The 16,469-nt window shown below is 45.2% G+C and overlaps 1 protein-coding gene and 3 non-coding genes across 5 annotated transcripts; 3 read left to right on the forward strand and 1 right to left on the reverse strand.

The window, feature by feature from the left end:
• Positions 1–1,369: 1,369 nt before the first annotated feature.
• On the reverse strand, positions 1,370–16,328 carry prox3 (prospero homeobox 3). Of its 2 annotated transcripts, none has more exons than XM_047612067.1 (7): positions 12,642–16,328; positions 10,372–10,437; positions 7,231–9,074; positions 7,035–7,142; positions 3,674–3,786; positions 3,137–3,242; positions 1,370–2,810 (listed from the first exon to the last, which is right to left on the reverse strand). In XM_047612067.1, the coding sequence occupies exons 3-7, from the start codon at positions 9,070–9,072 to the stop codon at positions 2,637–2,639; spliced, it is 2,343 nt and encodes a 780-aa protein (XP_047468023.1). In that variant the 5' UTR covers positions 9,073–9,074; positions 10,372–10,437; positions 12,642–16,328; the 3' UTR covers positions 1,370–2,636. The 2 variants fall into 2 exon arrangements, with proteins under 2 accessions (XP_047468023.1, XP_047468022.1); XM_047612066.1 differs by having other exon boundaries at positions 7,035–7,148.
• trnai-aau lies at positions 4,037–4,110 on the forward strand. The gene has a single exon. It is a non-coding gene; the product is annotated as a tRNA-Ile (tRNA).
• Positions 5,366–5,439, forward strand: trnai-aau. The gene has a single exon. It is a non-coding gene; the product is annotated as a tRNA-Ile (tRNA).
• On the forward strand, positions 5,879–5,952 carry trnai-aau. Its single transcript has one exon. It is a non-coding gene; the product is annotated as a tRNA-Ile (tRNA).
• Positions 16,329–16,469: the final 141 nt, after the last annotated feature.

The raw sequence follows: 16,469 nt of genomic DNA on the forward strand, positions 1-16,469 counted from the left end.
TTTTTGGTCACACTGCGGGATTTGACACACTTTCACGCTGCTTGTCGTAATTGACGATTTTCTTCGCATTAACAGCTGGAGGTTTCGGCTGGGAGACGAACTAAAAAGGGCCGTGGGAAGCAAAGTGGAAGAAGAGAGGGTGGAAATGTGATGAATCAGGTTTACAATTATGTAATTCTTCCAAATTTAACTGGAATCTGCGCACTCATTGGACGCTGCAGTGTGAGGTGGTGGTCAAAAGTTGAGCTACTGAGGCATGTCGTCCTGGAACTGGACTTAGCTACTGTGTGTGTGTGTGTGTGTGTGTGTGTGTGTGTGTGTGTGTGTGTGTGTGTGTGTGCGTGCGTGGGGTGGTGGGTGCTACTTCTTTCCCAGAATGCTTAATCAAACCTTGTGACTTGTATCATATGACCATTTATATACAGTTGCTAAATTCACCTCTACACTAGTAAATGCTCTTACTCATAGCTGACCCGTGTCCACTCTGTGGGTTTCACCACTCTAGAAAAACACCAGCAAAACACCATTTGACTGGACTGCACTAAATAAAACAGGAGTTTTAATTTTCTTTACCTGCAATGTGGTAAATACTATTTCCTAAGGGATGTGGCTCAGTTTAGCAGTTTCCTCTATTCAACAGCAAGTGTGATTTACACAGTTTAGTTGTCGGGCTTTGAGCTGCAATTAACATTTTCCTTTAGATAAATCTGGCAGAAGGAGATAATAAATGGATTAATGGCTTTAGTGAACTAAATGTAGCTTTAATTAGCATCTGGACGGACACAAGCTAAGAACCGAATACTGTCCTCATCTAACTGTGCTGTTTTCGAGCGCCCTGAATGCAATGAATAATATATCCATATATCACCAATATAGACAAAGGCCTGGTTATTTTAAAGAAATGTGTATTACCTTAGCCTGGATGGAGATTAACTCAGGACTATATGTGCATTCAGTTGTGCCCGTGTGCAACTTCCACTTCTTATTTCCTCAAAATGCCAAACCGAAGCTGCTACGTGGAGCATGTATCCTCACTTAACCAGGTTCCATGTGACCAGACGCGTTGTCCAAAACATGGACATCGTGGTGTCACCAGAGAGAAATGGTGTGAGAGTGTGTGTTTTCATGTGTGTGTGCCGTCTCAGGTGGTTAGACTTAGTCCCGGGCAGAGCCTCTTACGAAGCCATCATCCACGTATTAGTGTCACTGAGAATGCGCGCTTATGTGCCTGTGCGTTACTGTGCTGGTGTTGTTAGATTAAAAGATTAAAATATGATGGCATTAGTGTTGCTGGCTACACCACCAAGCTCGTGTGTGTGTGTGTGTGTGTGTGTGTGTGAGTCTGAGCTGGCATTCAGATGTCATGACACAAGCTTGGAATCACTTTAATGCGATAAGTTTAAACACCAAAATTCACCAAAGTTGGAATGAGGCACAGACCTACAGTAAAGAAAGATGCGGTGTTATGTACAATATAAAAGAGAGAAACGTAACAGAATACGATACAAAATGCAAATATAGGAAACATGCACTTGAACACACCACCAACATGAACTGAAACTTCCTTCCAGATAAAAGAGTCATGATATACAATGAAGTTCCCTCAATATATATTTGCCAATTTGTGCGAGTGCCCTATTTAGTTAAGTGTAACACTGAAAGAAATCATAAGTAAATATTTCAACAATAAGAGCACATCAAGGAAGCAACAAAACATTAATTTTTACTACTTTAAATTCAATATATTGTCCCTCTGGACAGAGCTGTAAATTACACTTTGATTGTGCCGTCATGTACAAAAGCTCCATAATAAGTTAACATTGAATGTTGGTGGATATACAAGCAGCTGACTGGAAACACTGACCCGATTGTGCCATGAAACCGAGGGTGACCTCACATTTAAAGTCTTATATTTAAAACGACGTGTGACAAAAGTTTTCCTCAAACGTTTTCTAGCAAAGAGCGACGTCAGATGAAAACGATCATATTTACTGATTAATGACCGACATCCCTAATTGTGGTGAAATGCTCGGCTGTGATTGTGTGTCGTTACACTGCAGATTTTTTTGTTTATCGGGAAAGGGGAATTTTCTTTATGTGAAAGTATTCGCAGCACTACTGGAATCACTCGTTTAAAAGTGATTCCCAGGGAACGCAAATAAGATCTTAATCTGAATAAAGTTTGAGTGGCTCAGAGCCACATCTGACCATCCCACGGCGACAAACAGCTGTCCACGTTTCCACGGCAGCATTGTTTAAAAACAGCTAAAAATAAACTGCTCCGTGTCTCTAATTTTCGCTGCGTTTTTCACAGGTCAGCTGACCGGCTGAAGAATGCTCGGACAGGGAATTCCTGCCCTGTCCACTTTAATTCAATGGTGAGGTCGCGTTCCTCGATAAGTGCAGTCACAAGATTGCATCGCTGAGTGCGTCGGCCTATTGAGCCTGGCTGAATGACACTATATGTGTAGATAAATACTTGAATTGTCGTGAATAATCTTTTTTTTGTTGTTGTTGTTTGTTTTTTTACTTCCTCAAAGTGAGTGAGCTGAATGTAGGAACTCAACGACCTCATACCAGCTTCATAAACGTCCTCTCTTTTTAGGGAAACTGTCTGACAGATGAAGAAGCCGCCTTCAGCCGACGGGACAGCCCGGCAGCCTGAACGCATCCGGCAGAGGACTGTCGAGTTTACAGATGATTTTATATATTCCCTTCTTCCAGCAGGGGTCGCTGTCTCTCCCCGTCCAGATGGCGGAGTAAAACTCTCTCAGAGCCACCTCGGCCACCTCGATGAACCTCTCTGGAACCTGCAGAGTGAGAAAGACGACAGGTTTGTAGGTGTACAGGACTCCAGATGCTGCAGGGGTTCACTAAGCGCAACTCAGGTAAGAGATCAGGGCTCCGGCGCTAAAGCAGCAGACACATCTGGTGATTTATTTAGAATTCAAAACAGCACTCTGCATTGTGCCATTAGTGAAAACTTGGAGCGAATCAGATTCCAGGTCCTCAGCCAACCCATTAGAATTATTTGCATTATGATTTCACCGTATTAAACCACTCACCCCGGGGGGACCGCGTACAGGTTTTCTACAATTAGCAGACGGAGAGATAGAGTGAACGCGCTCAACCTCACCTGGTAGATGTTGCTTTTGTTGTAGTGCATGTTCAGGATGCGGTACAGCTCGGTGTCGCGACCCACTCGCAGCTGACTCTCGCGGCCCAGACGAGGCGCGCCGTCCCTGGGTTAAACAGACCGACAAATACACACATTTAAATGCAGTTGTGCTTATTAATGATCGTTATAATCACGGAATCAAACCACTACCTGCTAAATCTTATATATTAGTAGAGGAAGTAATGATGAGATGTAAACAGGGCAGTGATTGCCAGAAAATATTATTTACACAAATTACAATAAAATTTCTAAAACTACAAACACTGTTTAAATTATTACATGTAGTTTAAATATAGCAAAACTGGGTGGAGAAAAAAAATCATGCTGCTTTATCCTTTTCCAAATGTGCAGAGTTATCTGATGCATAAATCAATGTGAGGGTAAAGACTGCCTGCCAACGTGCTGCTGCCCCATAAAACTATATAAAACAATTAAAGTCTGATGAAATAAAAACTGAATATATGAAACGTGAACCGGTGCCAGCCCAAAACCAACCGTGTGAGAGCCTCGCGGACAGCCTGCCGTGCAAAGCGCTCCATCTGGATGTAGAAGAACTCCCTGAAGTTACTGAACCATTTAATCATCTGGGAGGTCACGCAGCGGTTAAACTAGACAGTGGACAGCAGGTGAGGACAACGAGAGGGAAGGAGAGAGAGAGAGAGTGGTGATTATTATTACATGATTTCATTTAGCATGTACAGTGATAAAGAGATTGTTTCTGAAAACCAAAGTTTATCACTGGCTAATTAGACTCACTGCAAGTAATTCAACTGCACCACATTTTAGAAGGATACATGTCATATAAACTGTGTAGAGTGCAATTTCCGGTTCACACGTGCTTTTGAGAAGTGGTCACATGGCCGGTTAGCTCAGTTGGTTAGAGCGTGGTGCTAATAACGCCAAGGTCGCGGGTTCGATCCCCGTACGGGCCATGAAAATTTTTCATTTTTAAAAATTTTTTTTTTTTACTAATCTTTTCAAAGTGTACCAGTGTTGAGAACAAAGATCAACGTAGGCAATCATTTCCATTTCTAACTATCGTGCATGTTTGATGTCTAGTTCACTATATTAAAAAATCCGTAATAATGAACTGATACGATAAGGGCGGCCTTAACTTTTTAGAGTTTTACACTTTGAATAATACACTGAAAATAAATTGGCTAAAACAATTAATCAACAACCCATATTCAATTTGGAACTTCATACCGAACATTATTTTCTCTAAACTAGGACGCCTAAACTTCCATTTATCTTGTAATTAAAATGTTGGAAAAAGTCCCTTCAAAACTATCCAACTATTTAATAAACAGATGCTTTTTTCTTAATTAATAGTCAGTAATCTATAAGCATAATTTTTCTCTGCACAAATATTATATATTGAATAATAAAGACATCGTATACATTGAAACAAATCCTTATTTTACTCTTACTGGTTCATTCACAACATGCTTTTTTATGACATATTTATCCTAAAATATAGTATCATAATTCCTATTAATGAATTTGATACTGTCATAAATGTAACCCCTGCTGGAGTAATCATGTTATTTGTGTATGTACACCAGGACAGAATCCAACATTATTACCCACTGATCCAACCAAACTTGAAATTTGCCAAATTTATTTCTCCTCAAGCCACAATCGTAACCATCATATGTGCTCATTATTTCAGAAAGAAGTCGTCTATACGTGGTAGAATAATGGAACAACCTTATTAATAACCTTTAATAACCTTGAGTGTAAAAAGATTTGAAACTTGCCCACTAGATATATGATAAATAATAAGGTAAAACAAGTATCTTGATTAGTTTTGGCAATGAATCACATTTTTCCTTTTGCTTTTAACATATTTAATTTGGCTTCATTAACTATTCATCTGCAAAAAATAAACAATTCTATATTATGAATCATATTACAAATTTAGCCAAATGTCATATCCATAAATGTCAGTACACTAAACAAAAAAAGCACTCCTCTCCATCTTTGAAAATTAGGTCAAGCAATATATAGGTGTAATTCTGAAATATTGTCTCCGAAATGTTTGTAGCCCCCTGGCGATTCTGATTGCACTGGTTTGTATTGTAATTCTTCATAAAAATGATCGGTACATAATTGTAATGACGGCCATCTTTTAAATACATAATTGACACAGTTTCCTGAATGGCCACGCCCACTTCCAATATTCGTGGCCGGTTAGCTCAGTTGGTTAGAGCGTGGTGCTAATAACGCCAAGGTCGCGGGTTCGATCCCCGTACGGGCCATCTACTTTTTACACATAAAAAAAGTTTTTTATGACACTAAAAAGTTTCTACAACGCGTTTTCGCAGAGCCTACATAATAACCTGCTGCGCCAGTCTTATCATTAATGCTAGTGAGCTTGTTTAGTCTGCAACGCTCTGTAGTTAGGGTTTTATTGCCATTTAGTGCGGCCTTCGGTGCACCTGACACAAGGATTCACTTGTCTCCGCTTGATACCATGGTGAGTAGGATGCATATTGTACATATATAATCAGATGTGTGACTGGAGATATGCTTAGATAGTTTCTTAACCTCCGAATTTTAGACAAAAAATTCCAAATACTGAGGTAGCAACAACAGCTCTCAAGTTGTAGCTAGATCAAGCAATCGTACAAAAGCAGCACATATGGGTATTTTCGGTATTTCCTCGCTCGATGTTCACGTGCACGCGGTGCGTGACGTGGCCGGTTAGCTCAGTTGGTTAGAGCGTGGTGCTAATAACGCCAAGGTCGCGGGTTCGATCCCCGTACGGGCCATGAAGTTTTGTTGTTGTTTTTTTTTTTTGGTCGACACACTGTTTATTGCTAGGGAACACACGCATCCAACCCTTCCCCAAAAAGCAGAAACAGGATGTAGGCATTAACTTTTTTTTTATTATTATTATTGTTGGCTTTTTTCAGCCATTTCAGAGCCAGTTTGCTTGTTTCTATTATTTATTTCATTCTTTTTATCTCAAGACATTTTGATTTGTCTTATTTCTTCTAAGTCAAATAGCCCTTATCAAGCATGGAGGAGTGTTGCGCGGACACTATCATGTCGCCCGTCGCTTTGAATGTTGAACAAATCTCCAGTGTGACTAGAAAAGCATGGCACGGCTTGCTACACATCGCGCGTATCACATATGCAAATATCATCTCGTCAGGGCGTATTGGCCCCATTCCGGTTCTCAGCCCTGTCTCGCGTCCAGATCAAACAAGGTCTGATTCACACAGTGACGGTTTGAACTCTGTGAAACATTAATGTGGACTCCAATCTGAGGTGCCGTTATCTGGTCATTTTGCGAGGTTAATGATCTCTTGGTCTTTCTTTTTCCCAGGGACTTCAAACTGTAGCCAAAGAGGCTAATCCCGGACATGTCCCAGTCTCTACTCATTTTGGTCCTCTATATTTGATTTTTACTCAAACGCATTTAATAGACAATGGGAACCCTGTCCCCTGGTGGCCACTATGGGGTCTGCTGGGGACACCCCAATAGCTCAGCACCCCAATAGCGTAAAATTGCCCGTAAATCTGTGTGATAATTTGGCAAAAAGACGTATCTTACGACATTAGACATTAGTCTGATACTGTACCTACATTTGAGTGAGACAATGGAGAAACTTAGATACAAAAATACAGGCAGAATAAAGGATTTTGTTAGAATATGGGAGCCGACGTCATGAGTTTTGTTCCCGAGAGTCGAAAAAAAACTACAAATCTCTAAACGCAAATGTAGATTTTGAGTGCGACTATATTTTCATTTCCATAAAGAAAAATTCATTCCTGTTTCGTTTTAACGTGTGCACAACTCAAACCCCCCTTTTTAAAACGGCCGCCAACTGCGATGCAGTCCACACACCTTGACGTCAGGGAAGTAGGTCTTGAGCGTGTTGGAGCTGGGGTAGCGGGTGTAGAAGAACATGAGCTTGGCTTTCTTCAGGTGGCAAGGAGACAGGCCCTCCTGGGTGTACACATGAGGACAGTTAAGGAGACAAACACACGCGTCCGGCCGAACACACACACATTGACACACTCCTTCACCAACAAAAGGATATTCCTCCAGCTGTCAGGTAGAGGTCTCCTCCGTCCATCCCTCCCCCTCCTCTCATGCCGCCGTCCCCCCTCATCCCTCTCTCCCTCTCCCTGCCTCCGTGCGGGTGGCGCCCCAGCGACGGGTCCAGGTGGCCGAGCAGGGGGAGCGGGGGGAAGGAGGGGTGGTGGTGGGACGCTGGGTGATGGGACGAGAACTCCAGGAACGGGTCGGAGTTCAAATAGTCCTTGCGGGACGGGGGCAGGTGGGGGAGCTGGGGGTGGTGGAGCGAGCGGGAGAAGAGCTGCTGCATGGAGTAGTGGAGCAACGGGAGGGGGAGAGGCGGCGGGGGAGGGGGCGGCGGAGGGGGAGGGGGAGGGTGGGGTGCGGGGAAGGAGGACGAGGAGGAAGAAGAGGAGGAGGACGACGGATGGAAAGAGGAAGAGGAGGGATCTTTGGGTTGTGAAGTTGGGGGCAGGATGGGAGGGTGTGAAAGAGGAGGGGGGCGGGGTAAGGAGGGGTGATGGAGGGAGAGGTTCGGGTGAGTGGAGAGAGGAGGCGGGCCGAGGAGCGGGTAGGCCTTCCGCGTGTCAGGTGACCTCCGGGCGGCCAGCGGCACGGCGAGATCCGCCGGCGGCCCGGGAGGCAGCGCCTTCTGCTTCTCCCTGTCTCCGTCCTGCCCCCCCGCCTTCTCCTCCCTCCCCCTCGCCGCGTCCCGCCTCCCGCTCGTCAAGAGCCCCATCCACACCCCCCGCTCCTTCCCGCCGTCGGCCCCCCCCGTCTCGGACGGGAGGAAGGAGATGGCGGCGGGCGGGGAGGACGGCGCGAAGTCCGTCATCTCGGTGTAGAGGCGGAGGACTCGGTCGATGACCCGGGCCACGGCGCTGCCCAGCTCCAGCTTCAGCGCCTGGGCGAACTTCTGCCCGCCCTCCTCCCCCTCGTCCTCCATCCCCCCGTCCCAGTCTCCCCTCACCAGTCCCCCGCAGTCCAACCACAACCCGGCTCCCTCCATCACGCCCTCCAGGTGCAGCCCCCTCGCCTTCTCCGCCCGCCCATCTCTGCCCTTTTCCTCTTTGCGCTTGTGAAAACTGTTAAAAGGAGACGCGGAGAGGAGGGAGAACGACTCCTTCTCCATCACCCCACCGTCAATGTCCTCTTCGTCGTACATCCCCTCGGCAATGTCCTCCTCTTCCTCCATTATGCCCTCATCTACGTCTCCTCCTCCGCCGGCCCCGCCGCCGTTTCCACACCTTCTTTTCTTCTCCTCGTCCACCAGGTGCTTTTCCCCAAAAGCCCTCCAAACTTTCTCCTGCAGCGCCTGCAGCCTCTCCCTCGCCTCTTCCAGCTGCTCCTTCAGCTCCTCCCTCTCTCTCCTCCGTCCCTCCTTCCCTCCCTCGCGCCTCTTCCCCCCGTCCTCCGCCTCCCCGTCTCTGTGACGGCCCTCCAGCTTCATCCGCTTCACCTTCAGTATGTCCTGGCTCCACTCGGCCATGAGGGCGGCGTCGTTGTGCCTCTTCTTCACCCCCAGCAAGCTCTCCTCTCCGTCCATCACCCCCTCCTCGCCGGCCTCCACCTCCAGCTCGCTCCGCCCGTCTCTCTCTGCTTCTTCTTCCAGGTTTCGGTCTTCCAGGTGCCTGCTCAGGCTTGTGTTGAGCAGCCCCCCGATCCTCCTGGATCCTCCTCCGCCCGGCTGGAGGAGGTGGTGGATGAGGGGGAAGCCAGGAGGTCTGAATGCGGCAGCAGCAGCAGCGGGGCGACCGGCGCCGCCCTGAGGGTGAACTCCAGAGAGGTCCGTCGAGTTGAGTGTGGGAGTAAAGTTATGTATCTGAGGAGCAGAATCGTCAAAGACATCTGGGGGTGAATCCATCACTGCAGAGAGACAGAAGCAGACGATAGCAGAGAGATTTAACGGTCCCTTTGGTGCGATTCTCAAATCATCAAACAGTGTGTGCATTTCTCAAAACAGTTCGCACACACAGAGAAACACTGTGGGTTACCTGCAAAAGCCTTAGTACATCTCTCAAAAGGTAATACTTGCCACTTTATTAGGTACACCTGTTCAATTGCTTGTTAACACAAATATCTAACCAGACAATCACATGGCTGCAATTCAGTGCATTTATTCATGTAGAGGTGATCAAGACAACTTGCTGAAGTTCAAACCGAGCATCAGAATGAGGAAGAAAGGGGATTTAAGTGACTTTGAACGTGGTTTGGTTGTTGGGGTCAGACGGGCTGATGGTCTGAGTATTTCACAAACTGATGATCTACTGGGATTTTCACTCAAAACCATCTCTAGTGTTTACAGAGAATGGTCTGAAGAAGAGAAAATATCCAGCGAGCTGCATCATAGATGTTCAGCCGACAAATCTGCAGCAACTGTGTGATGCTGTCACGTCAATATGGACCCAAACCTCTGAGGAATGTTTCCAACACCTTGTTGAAAGTATGACATGAAGAATTAAGGCAGTTCTGAAGGAAAAAGAGAGTCCAACCTCTTACTAGTAAGGTGCACCTAATAAAATGGCCAGTGAGTGTACCAGGGGTAAGGGCAGTCAAATTGCTTAGTCATGTTGTCAGTATAACCGTGTACTCTGGAGGGATGTTGTGATGCGAACTTAAGTTTTGATGACAGTTATTGCAAGATTCACATTTACGCTTTTACTGTTTGTGCCATAATTTGTTGATGGACCATGTCAACACATGTCAGCACAAAGAAAATAAAAACAAAAGTATCTAGAGTTCGCATCTATTTTGTGTCGTAAACTACGGGTATGTTCACACAAATTACAAAACAACCATAATAGAGATGAATGTGTTTTATTGGTGTAGTATTTAAGGCTATGAACATTTTACTGGAACCACCCGACGGTGAAGGAGCAGGTCTGGTTAAGTGTTTTGTGTGTATTACTCAGACGTCGCTTTCAAATATTATTTTTTCCCAATGTCGTTTTAAATTGAATCTCCCTCACTGCGCTGAGTTACAATAAAGGCATAACTCGTCTCACTATGCGCTATCACTTCTAAAATACAGCACGTCTCTCTGTGTAATCTGAGGGAAATGACCGCTCGTGCTGCTCATACTGTTTCTTTACGGCCTCTGTGATTGTACTGGGTTGACAATTAACAGACGCGCGCACCACAACGGAACACGACTTCTGCTTACCTGCACAGCGAAACACGTCAAAGCTCTGTCACTTCCACTTTGATGAGAAAGAGTCCGCGCATCAGGCTGCAAAACAGTTCAAGGGATTAAGTTTAGCAAAAGCGCAGAAAATATGAACTCTCAAAACGATCCTTGAGTTGATTCTCTCTGCTGACCTAACCGCAGCCCGATGGAGGACAGGGACAGAAAAGGGGTCAGCACATGAGCTGCTGGTGCACTGGGGTTAACATCTGGCTCACGATCTTGGTCACATGTTGCCCCCGCTCCCTTCGCTTTGCCTTTCCTGTTGCTGTCGAACGTGCGCCTCTACGAGGTTAGCGAACACGTCACAGAGACAGCCGACAAAATGGAGGATGACGGTCGCGTTTGGGGCCGTGGAGCCGGGCCAAGAGCGCAATAACAAAAGTGGGAAAAACTTTCGGCGCTTTGAACGCGTCGTCGTGTAACTCGACGCGGCCTCCCTGGAAAACTTCAAAAGTAAAACGCGTAGTTCTGGGCTGATTTGATCGAGATGAAATCCCCTTTTGTTTTTTTATACGTAACCTCTCTCCCTCCCGACACCCCTTTTTCCTTCCTCTCTATTTCCTCTCTCATCCTCTCTTCCTCCTCTCCCTCTGTTATCAGTTCAGGCAGCTTGTTAAGCAGTGTTTGATCAGAGTGTTTACCATCAAACACACACACGCACACACACATGCGCACACACAAAAGCGAAAGAGGCTTGAGAGAGGGCTAACAATGGTCAATGGTCCTTGTGGAGTGCAATAGAGTGAGAGCAGCATGTAAGCTCTGTGTGTGTGTGTGTGTGTGTGTGTGTGTGTGTGTGTGTGTGTGCATATGCGAGAGTGTGTGTGAACAGTAGTCCTACTTAGCTTTGATAACACCCCTAATCCACTTCAGATGGATACACTACAGCCCACTGAACGGAAAGATAGACAGATGATAAACGGACAGATGTAAGGACAGACCGATGGACATGAATACAAATGGTACATGTCAGACCAACCGAGCCACTAGATAGATAGATGGATAGATAGATAGATAGATAGATAGATAGATAGATAGATAGATAGATAGATAGATAGATAGATAGATAGATAGATAGATAGATCTCGTTAGTCGGCGATCCCCTGGTGAGACATGAAGAGAATAATCCTCCTATAAATAGCTAAATATCAATTATTCAAATGCCCTCTCCTCTCTCCTATAATACAGCCCAGATGGCGAGCCAGCCAATGCGCTTATATCAGGGACAGATTAGCTTTTCAAAGCCAGCGGAAAGCTGCACAAAATATGAGCACCGAGCAATGAAAATGAAAAGCTATTAACCACTAGATTAGGCTTAGGAACGGTGGCTCGCCAGGACTGCCAGGGCGGACTGACCCACGCCCAAATAAAGCACCCGCAACTCTTTGGTATCATGTCATTAAGTTATATTTGGAAATTTACATCCGAAGATCAAGGTGGAAAAAAAAAAACAGACATCACATGGGCCAACGGTAGTTAAATATTTGGCAGGCCTAATAGCATGCGGGCAGTAGATTTTTATTTTTTTTATTTTTTCAAACAAAACTATTTTCGTGACCAAACTGTATTACATAAGCGTGGATAAATATAAACTCTTAGTGCAGATTTACAGCTACTGTCAGCAATGAGTGTGTTTCAGGTGTGTCTAAAACAGGAAGTATTGATGAATTAAAATAACTGCACTAGCTTCACAAAGCAAGGATCATAAAATAATGCCATTGAAGGTAATTATTTGTCTGGGATCATTATTCAAATAGACTATATAATAATTTAAGTATGTAAAAGCAAACGTTAACTTTTATCTATCTATCTATCTATCTATCTATCTATCTATCTATCTATCTATCTATCTATCTATCTATCTATCTATCCGTGGTGTAAATAGTCTTTGAATAATTTATATAACGTTTGAAGCTTTTTTTGTTTGAAGTCTCCGCGTGGCAACATCTGCCGGTTCTGCCACGCGAGAGGAATCCGCTTTGGCCGATCTGACGCGCTAGGCGAGCTGTCAGTTTTTTAGTGTCCGCGTGCGTGCCCTGTGTTTGCGTGCGTGCGTGCGTGCCCGCGCGCGGCCGCCTCGCGTCCTGTGACTAATTGGCAGCGGTGGACTAATGTCGCAGTACGAAAGGAGAGATGAACGCAGAGCGAGACGAGCGCTGACCTTATTAGAAGAGTGCGCTTGAAGTTTTTTTTTTTTTTTTTTTTAAATATATATATATGTATATATATAAAAAAAGCGAACTCACTCTCAGTCACACAGAAGAGCTCCAGCGGTTCCACCGGAAAGAAGCGGCTTTCCACTCCAGCGGCCGTTCGTGTGCGCTCCGTCTCGGTCTTGCCTTGGCACCGGACGGGCCTCGGACATCGGTGCGGGCAGAGAGGAACCAGTAAGCAGAGGGATTCCGGCTTTTTCCAGTTGCTCTCCTCTCCTCTCCTCTCCTCTATATTTCTCCCCCCCGCGCGTTCCGTAACTCTCGCAGTTTTCACTCTCACACTCGTCGAACGCCTCCTCTTTTCCTGTAGTTGTGTCACTGTGCAGGTTTCCATCCATCCATCTCTGGCTGGCATCAACCTCACCCGCTGCTCCCGGTGTGGAGTGGCGCGCGGTGGGCGGGCAGGCGGGCTCGAGAGCTGTCCACTTGACGGTCCGGTCCCTCCCATGTTGGCATGACCCCCAGTATGTGCGCACACATGCGAACGCACACACACACACACACAACCTCTGCCGCAATGAATAGTCACCCATAATGCAGCCTGTGACTTTTAATTCATTCCAAATGATTTTTATTTATTTATTTATTTATTTTTTTTTTTTTTTTTGATAGCCCATTTTACGAGAGCAACAGTTTAAGACACATTTGGCCGCCATTAATATTTAAATTAGATTGGATACAACTTTATTGCCGCGTGCAGGTACAGAGCGGCGAAATGCAGTTTAGCGCCTAACCAGAAAGTGTGCACAATGATTGACTGAGGTACTATGAACATATTATACAAATGGACTTGTGTGTTCAGTGTAAGTAGACTATAAAGAGGAACTACAGCATCATTTACACAAGAGGAAGTGGGCACATGAAAAATTAGGCGATACAAAACAGAAAAAGCAATTAAACAATGCCTAAATAATAACTACCTAATGCTTCTAATCTGGTGCAATATTTGGTGCATGGTACTGGGCAAACATTATTTAAAGTGTGCATGTGTAAATATGAAGCCTACATTTTTTATTTTTTTTTGGTCTGTGACTGCATCTGCTTGCACTACTGCAAGTAGCAGAGTCACAGACGTTTAGCGGGATGTTCTTATCCCACTGTAAATGATACATTCATCGCTGAAAGTCACCCGGTCATTCATTAACAGCTTTATCACACCGCAGGAATCCGGCGCTGAAACTGGTCGCAAAGACAAACAAAGAACTGACAGTTACGCGCGAATCTTCAACTGGGCCGTTGAAAAAAGACTCCAGTGTGCAAAACAAGGCTCGCCCGCCACTTCATTAGGCACACCGGTGGGCGCGAAAGCATCCTGACTGTGACAGTCCTTTCCCACGAGCCTCGTGGAGGTTGTGTGGTATTCAGCATCACGGTCAAGCGACGGACGTGTTATTCAGGTGTGTTTTTATTTTGGAAGCCGAAGCAGTGCTGATGAATCGAACTGTTTTGAGCCAGCGGAAGCATAAAAATGTTGCAACAGAGCCAACGCTGTTTAAGTTGCGCGGGCGTTCGTTCGTTTGACCGGAGTTGTTAGCATGAGCCAAACTTTTTCATAAACTGTATCCGATTACCATTGTTTCTATTATTTTTGACAACCACATTGTAGTGTAGTTTGGGTCACATGCGACCTCCAAAATGGTGATTTTTTTTTTTTCAGCATTAACTAAACATTACAACAGTCATGAAGAGGGGGGTTTAGTGCACGATTGTTATACTTTAAAATGCATTTGTTTTCACCAGTTAATGTTTTGGCGAGTGAGTGTACGGTATCAATTCACACGCACTGGATGTCAAATTTTGAGCTTTGACGTGTTAGCGAGACTCAATACTTTTATAAATGTATCCACATTTCTAGGAACAGAAGCTAACCGATGGGGAAATGATTGTAAAATGGATTATGGAGCCAGTTGCGTGTCGCATTTGCTTCCACTTTGTCGCTAGCAGATGCTGGAACTTGAGCAGCACTTCGTTACCTGTTGCTTCCCGTCTAAACTTGATCCGATCCCGACGGTTCATCCCGCTGCTTCCATCTCTCGCCTCTTTTTCCTTTCTGAGTGGGAGCTGCTTTGTTGTCAGTGCTGTGTCATCACCTGAGCAACATTCCCAATTCACTCCCCGTCCCCCTTTTTTTCTCTGTCTCATCTCATCTCCGTCTTTCTCTACTTCTGATTAAAACTGGTTATGCGCCGAGCGAAAGGTCACAGTTGTTATGGAAACAAGGCTGTTAACAGAAAAGCTGGACACATGGGTGCAGAGGGAGAGAAACGGTGGCGGGGTGGAGGGGGGGGGGAGAGATGTGTCTGAATAAACATAAAAATGCGGAGAGGAGGAGGAGGAGGAGGAGGACAAGGCAGGAAAGAGAGAAAGAGGGCTGAATAAATAAAAACACACGCGGGGAGAAAAGGAGGAGGACGAGAGAGGGACGGCGAGGTCATGAAATGACGGCTCCATCCGCGATAATAAATAACAAAAGATAATGGCGTGTTTTCGCCGTTCTGGGAAGGCGGTCAAGGAACAAAGGTGTGTGTTTTTGGACGGAGCGAAAGAGTGAGAGGATGCAATTGGTGGATAATACGCGGATCTGCCGCACGAGCCGGAGAATACTAAAAAGCCCACCAAAAAGCCTAAAATTGTGTGTCTGTGTGAGTGGCTGGACATCATCTCTCGGAGGGCTCATATTATGTTAACCACTTAGGCTAACATCAAACACTCTCTCTCTCTCACACACACACACACACACACACTTCAGTAGAAGCTCCAAGGTGTCAGCCATATAAATAGGATATCCCCGAGCGAGAGATATAAAGAGAAAGGGACTGAGAGACAGAAAGAGGGAGAAAAAGGGAGGGAAGGGAGGGGAGAGGGGGGGATTATAAATTCAGAGGAGAAATAGGATGAGAGAGAGAGTATGAAAGTGAGAGAGGAAGAACAGGAGGGGAGAGGACACACAGATATGAAAGGATCAATAAATGGCATAAAGTGTATGTCCATTGATTTACTTACAGTGGGGGAGTAATGGGGGGAGCGGACAGAAAAAGCAGGGAGCAAAGCGGTGCAGTGAGAGGGAGTGGCAGGGGAGAACAGTTATAAAAACCTAATTAAAGTTGCTCAAATCAATGTTTTTTATTTTAAGAGTGGGTCAAAAAAGTGGGTACTTTTTCAGAGGTCAGTCAGAGTGTCAGCTGCTGTGTTTCCATCACCCCTAGAAATGCGCAAAACCCAAATATTGCAATAAAAAACTGGTAATGGACTGGTAATATCTAGCTAAAACACTTTTACACTCTTTTTCAGACGTATTGATGTAACAGTTTATCGCAGCGCAACGGAAACATTTTTTTTACGCAGTTCCCCGTCACCAGTGTGTGCACCACATCTGCTCGGGGAGCATCCGACGCTTCCAGATGACGTCACGTTCTTGTTATGTAGCAGTAAATACGGAGAGACCGGCAAATATGTGGATTGTCAGATCAAATTAAGGACAACTGGACTCGACGATGACCCATACGAGCTGGTATGGATTTGGAAAAGTGGACGAGCCTCAGTTTCAGTTAGTTTAAGTAGCTACTGTCGGCCGTAGCTACGCCAATAACATCCACAAACGTATCGGACAGTCCTCCAGAACGCAAGTTAAGAAGTAACTACAGGTATGACTTCATTAAAAAATACAGCATAAATTAATATTACCTGATGCTAAATGTGAACCACGACACCAGGTTTCTGTGTCTGGATTCCAGTTGTTTCTTCATAATGCAGTGATCCATTTATTAATCTGTTCTTTGGCTGATATCTGTAAAAATATATCTCTGACTGTCTTTCAGATCTGTTGGTTCAGTCAATCGCACAACAGCTTTTCACATTTTT

The sequence above is a fragment of the Mugil cephalus genome, chromosome 1 (assembly GCF_022458985.1).
Source record: "Mugil cephalus isolate CIBA_MC_2020 chromosome 1, CIBA_Mcephalus_1.1, whole genome shotgun sequence".
Classification (NCBI taxonomy): domain Eukaryota; kingdom Metazoa; phylum Chordata; class Actinopteri; order Mugiliformes; family Mugilidae; genus Mugil; species Mugil cephalus.